General features: G+C 33.6%; 1 protein-coding gene across 1 annotated transcript in view; it reads left to right on the top strand.

Moving 5' to 3' along the window:
* Nucleotides 1-5,882, top strand: part of MARVELD2 (MARVEL domain containing 2) — a 10,737-nt gene extending 4,855 nt beyond the window's left edge. The window contains exons 5-6 of the mRNA XM_015818551.2: nucleotides 771-821; nucleotides 4,251-5,882. Coding sequence (XP_015674037.1) covers nucleotides 771-821; nucleotides 4,251-4,361 — 162 coding nt within the window. The 3' untranslated portion in view covers nucleotides 4,362-5,882. The remainder of the gene's footprint in view (nucleotides 1-770; nucleotides 822-4,250) is intronic.
* The last annotated feature ends 118 nt before the right edge of the window (nucleotides 5,883-6,000 follow it).

The following is a 6,000-nucleotide window of genomic DNA, read 5'->3' as shown; positions in this document are numbered from 1 at the left end:
ACATGCGCGGTGCTCCCGGGCAGGGAAAGTCCTCGACTGACGACCGATTGGGTAGTCCTCGACTTACGACCGGTTTAGTCCTCGACTTACGACCGGTTGGGGTCGCGGCATTAAAAAGGTTGAGAACCACTGCTCTAACAGAACTCAGTGGTTATGCAATTCTTACCAAAGTTGCAAAGCAAGTGATCTCTTTATGGTGATATTCAACCTTTACTATGAACAAGTTAAATGTTAGACTAGAATACATGTGGCATTGAGAGTTATTACTGTACTCCTCTTCAGGTGGCTATCTTGTTTAACAACTTTTCATGAATACGACGGTAATTTTTAAAAAAAATCATTTTCCAACCAGTGTGAGCACTTACAAACAAACCATGCACCCTGGAATAAGAGTAAAGGCTGGTGAGATTGTTATGAGAGAACATTAATTAAATGAGACAGCAACCAATAATCTTCACAGTCTCTAATGACAATTTTACTTCCAGTTTAAGGAACGAATTGCAGTCTCTAAACGAGGAAAGGTTATATTGCTTTTTCTGGGGATCCATTATTCTTTTTTGTTGGGTATAAAGTTTTTGATTGTTTATAATGTGTACTGCTCATAGTCATTATGGTGTCAGACGGTAGCAATATTAAAAAGTTGAGAAATAGTTAAACATTAATAGAACAAAACATAGTACAAAATAGAAAATAAAACAAGTTATATAAAACATTATAAATTTAAAAAGTAAATGAAACATGTATTAATATTTTACATTTTTTCTTATTAGGAACATGATAGAATCGCCAGTGTTCTCCAACAGTATAAAAAGAAAAAGAATGTGAGTATTGTCTTATTTATGTATTCATTGATGCCAATGACTTTGATGTCCAAAGCAATAATAACACACCAGGGATGCCCTGGACCCATGAGCTTTTAGGATTTACACCAGTTTGCTGATATTAAAAGAGCCATTATTGCAAAGAAATGACAGACTATAAGATTAAAGCTCAGTGTGTGTCTATGTGAGTGTATACAGAGATGGATGGATATATACACCCCACATGCAAACCTTACGACTCTTTCTACCAAATGTGCATCCTACATGCTAGGAACTCCTTGTTTCTCATCAGGAAGAACAGTTGCTCTCTACATTGTTATTGCAAGAGATCAGTCTACTCTCAGTCCCTTTGCTTCTTTTTTTTAAATAATATTTTATTAGTTTTCTAATTTTACAATTAAACATTTAAAAAGCAATGTGGTGACTGGGTAATCAATAATTCAATAACATACATAAATCTTTAGCACAAATCTCAAGTTACAACATCAAATATTTCCTCTCTTTTCCCCTTAATATTTACTATCTCATATTAGGCTAATATAGTTCTTATTATTATCAACTAAGTAAAAACCATCTTTGTTACATTTATCAATAATGTTTAGCTTATATCTATTTTAATTGTGTTTGCATTCAATCCTTATATACAATCAATGTCCTGTTATTCTTTTAGCCTTACTCTGGTTTTCTTCCTTTGCCAACTGACCTTCCATGTCAGTAGATTTGAATCCTTAAACAGTTCTCCCTCTATTATTATATGCATTATTTGGAATAAGAAAGACCATTTGGTTACAGTTTTTTTGGGAAGAACTAGCCCATTTGTATTCATTTAATCGCCTCCCTGTTACTCCAATTTCCCACAATTGTCGTGATAGGTTTATCTTCCATTCAATCTGTTCTTCTTTCTTTTCCTCAAATTTCTTCTGATTTATGTAAAAAGTCTTTTCCATTTTCAATGTTGTCACTCCCTTTTCTGATTTTTCTGTTGGCTGGATCTGTTGGTCAATTGGGTCCTCTGTCTTAGTATTGTTCCACTTCTTCTGTTACTTTCTGCATTGTTAGATCTTTGGTTGTAGTCAAGATCTGGGTTTCTATATCTAAGCTGGCATTTTGTTCCTTTATGTTGCATCTTATTTTGTCACAAGCTGAAAGAATGGTTTTGTGTATTGATTTCAACATAGAAAGGATTTTTTCCTGATCTTCATCCATATTCTCTTGATAATGTGTTAAGTTGAAGACTTTAAAATCAAACATTAAAAATAGTTTTTTGTTTTTTATAACTAGGTATAGGACATCTATTTCATGTGTTGTAGGCAGTCTTTATAGTGGAAATTGTTTGCCAAGTAAGAATTTATAGTCCAGAGTATTCCATCATCTCGTGTAATAACAGGTGCTTCTCATGTAAAGAAATAGGAAAGCAATTCCCCATATATAACTCTGAAAATCAGTAAAGGTTTACTTCATAGTTCAGACAGGCCAGATATGCCGCCCTAAAATTACTTCTTTACAGCTGAGTTTTTCACAGGTGGTATCTGTCAAGATCAAAAGAGTTTTTTCTAGAGTCTGGGCTTTAAGCCAAGTCTCTTTTAGTCAATAACAAGTTGCAATACTATACTTCGCCACATGATATTGCTGAAGCTGTTCAAAACTTTTTAAGTCCAAAGTTTTTATAATAGTTTTTCAAGGTTTATTTCTTTTCTTTTTAGATAAAAACCAACATCTCCAGTAAAAATAGGAAAACTTTTAGTCCCCAAATTTCAAAAGTATATGCATCCAATTAGATTAAAATTGTTCTTATAATTGATCTGTTTCCTCTGGGTAATCAGTCGCCACTGTTCTTAGTAGGTGGGGTAGAAATTTCCTTCTCTCTCTGCTCATGGGGAAAAATACTGCAGTTTTTGCAGGAAAAGATATTTAAAGTCTTAAAGAGAAGATCAGATCTCACCCAGTTTCATCCACATTGCTTTAAAGGTGCTTGATAGTAATTTTGACTTCGGCTGTCAGCAGCTTAGTGATGAGCCATGTTGCTATGACTGGTCTTTCCCCCATTGGTTTGGAAGGCTGCCCTGGATCAAGCGGAAGGGCTGCCGTCCTCCCGCAATCAAGTGGGGGTCTCCTCCCTGCTCGTCACCCCTATAGGATGACTTTTGACCCTTTCCAGGGTCCCCCAGCGGGGTGAATTCAGACGCAGAAGACGGAGCTTGCCTTCCTGCATCCGCAGGCGCTGCAATGGCAAACCGGAAGTCTCAGTCCCTTTGCTTCTGATCTTGCCTGATCTAATCTGCATATTACCCTAGTCTGGTGTAAAATCATATCTAGAATGAAGTTGTTCCAAATTAAGTTCTTGACATCTTCAAAGAAGTTTGGAAAAAATGCATCTCTGTAATTTTGTTGTTCATACTGTACCAGATGGACTCATTGTCCTACTCAATATAAAATGGCTTTTACAAATTCCTGTGTTCTTTCACACTGAAATTAATGGAATGATTAGTCTTTACTCCTTTTAACACTAATAAATGAGGGGTATGGAGACAGGATTTCAGCATCAGATATAACTTCTCCAATTGTCCAATAACGGCTTGGCTGCTCCGCCATGCCTGAAGTGTTTTGCATCAAGCCAAATCACAGTATATTTTAAGAATTTTTTACAGTAGCTGCCAGGATTTCATATTTGAGCCAAGGATTGAACTTTCTTATATATCACATATTCTCCCAATAAGATAGGGATTTAATATGCATAAAATTATATAATAATTTTCATACTTTGTGTATGAAATGAACATCAGAAGGTAAGAAAGAACTATTAAGGATAAATTGCTAAAACAAATTATCCTTCAGAACAAAGTTTTCCTTAGGTTTTATTTTTCTTTCATCTTTTATTCAGGATATAGTAATACTAATTTCATCAGTTAAATGTATTGCTTACAACATTACAAATGGAGGTAGTCCTCAACTTACAGCCATTTGCTTAGTGACTGTTCGAAATTACAGAGACACTGGAAAAAAATGACATTTCCTTTTTTTCACACTTATGACTGTTGTAACATCCCCATGGTCATGTGATCAAAATTTGAATGCTTGGCAACTGGTTCATGTGTAGCATGTTCTGGAGTCATGCAATCACTTTTTGAGAATTTCCAACAGGCAAAGACATTTGGGAAGCCAGATCCATTTAACAACTATGTTACTAACAACTACAGTGATTTACTGAACAATTGTGGCAAGAAAGGGCACAAAATGGGGCGCAATTCACTTAACAACTGTCTCATTTAGCAACATAAATTTTGGGCTCAACTGTGGTTGTAAGTTGAGGACTATCTCTATGCAAATAAAAGACATAAGAAAATGAAGTTCATATATTTTATGACTTACCCAGCTAACACAAAGTGATAAACGTTTCAAAATTTACCTACTGAATCATTTGCATTTCAGGATCCCACATTTCAGGAGAAGAAGGAACGTTGTGAATATCTAAAGAACAAACTTTCTCACATAAAACAAAGAATTCAGGAATATGACAAAATTATGAACTGGAATACTTAGAATGACTTTAATTTTACCAAGAAGATTTTTTTACCATTTTAAAATATTTATTACCATTATTTTATATTTTTCTTGTAAAATTAGTAACTAAAATCTACTATGTATATTGTGAACTGAGGAAAAGTTTTATCTATTGTAAGATGGAAAACTGTCTAACAATGCAGTTAAACCATGTGCACTGTTGATGATCCTATTCTAAAATAACATAAAATTAGTATCTTTTTTTGTTTTAAATTCAAAATATTTGTATTTCTGTCATTGAGATATTTTCCTAAATATGAATAAGCTGTAAACAGATACTAGGGTGCCACTTAACTATTTATGTATAATGACCTATTTGGAGGGACAGGGAACCAGATTAGTACAATCATCTTGTTCGGCAATTTCCTTTGGATAGCCATACATTTTAAAATTAAATAATTTTGTAAGTTTAATATTTGTAAATCTTGACATTCTAAGCAAAAAATGGAGTTGTATTTTTGTGACCTGCATGTATTATGCAACAAATAGGTATATAAGTTTCCATCTGACAGGGCTGTGGCATTTGAAAATATCTCAATTATGCAAAGTACAACCTTTTTGTTGGAGGGATAGTTACCTTCACAATTTCCTCACTGGGTCAGTTGGATGTAGAAACAGAAGTTCTGGGATGAATAGCATCCTTTTAAAATTGATTCTGATGCAGAAAGGGAACTAAATCTGGATGTTTAGATAACTGTCATTTTATTTGAAAATCTATGCCAACTTTATTTCATAGGTGATGCATTTTGAATGTACAGTGCAATTTTTCTCAGAGAAAGTTATTAGCTCTGTATGAGAGAATATTATTAGGAAAGTGTTAAAAGAGAATCTAAGAAAAGCAACATTCAACTAAAATATTTTCAGACTGATACTGAATTCTACTTTTCTGCTGAAAGACAGTCTTGTCGTGTATATATCATTGAATTGTCAACTAATCTCACCTCTTAAATTCAGATTGGAGGAGTGATTATAGTTGACTTTTTCTGAACAACAACTTAAAATGTTGATTGAAATGACAGGTGCAGAAAAATTATTCAGGGCATTAAACAGCACAGTTTTTTAATACAACTCTCAGAAAATAGAAATCCCACAAACGTATCTTTTTATAAGTGAAGTGGGATGGAGCAGATCTTGCTTATAAGTTCATATATTTTTCTACATTTTTATATTGTATCCTATCACATTTTTTACAGAAGAATCTTAGCACATTGTAGTGAATTTCTACTCTAGGTATAACTTCAAAACAATCTTTTGGCATATAATTTTTATTAAAACTGTTAAACAAGAAGGTAAAAACTAACAAATATAGGGTAATGAAGAAAAAATAAAAAAGCAAAAAAAGTCAAGAAAAGAAAAGTTAAAGAAAAATAGAAAAGGAAAAAGATAATTTTCAAATAACATGCACTGGAATGCAAGTCATTTTCCTTTGGTTTCTTTATAGTATTAAGTCATAATGAACCTTCTGAAATACTGAACTGTATATTTTCATAAAATAATGAGTAAAACATATACTAGACAATCCATGACCTGTCGTCCTTTCAGACATACAGTATTTACTTACCTACCACTCCTGTACCCTCACACATCCTCGCTGATCCACGTCATGCCCACCTCCCCA

Source organism: Protobothrops mucrosquamatus, unplaced genomic scaffold (genome assembly GCF_001527695.2).
Source record: "Protobothrops mucrosquamatus isolate PMUCROS unplaced genomic scaffold, P.Mucros_1.0 scaffold762, whole genome shotgun sequence".
In the NCBI taxonomy this organism is placed as follows: domain Eukaryota; kingdom Metazoa; phylum Chordata; class Lepidosauria; order Squamata; family Viperidae; genus Protobothrops; species Protobothrops mucrosquamatus.
The sequence above is the reverse complement of the archived record's forward strand: the minus strand, read 5'-3'. Positions and strand labels throughout refer to the sequence as shown.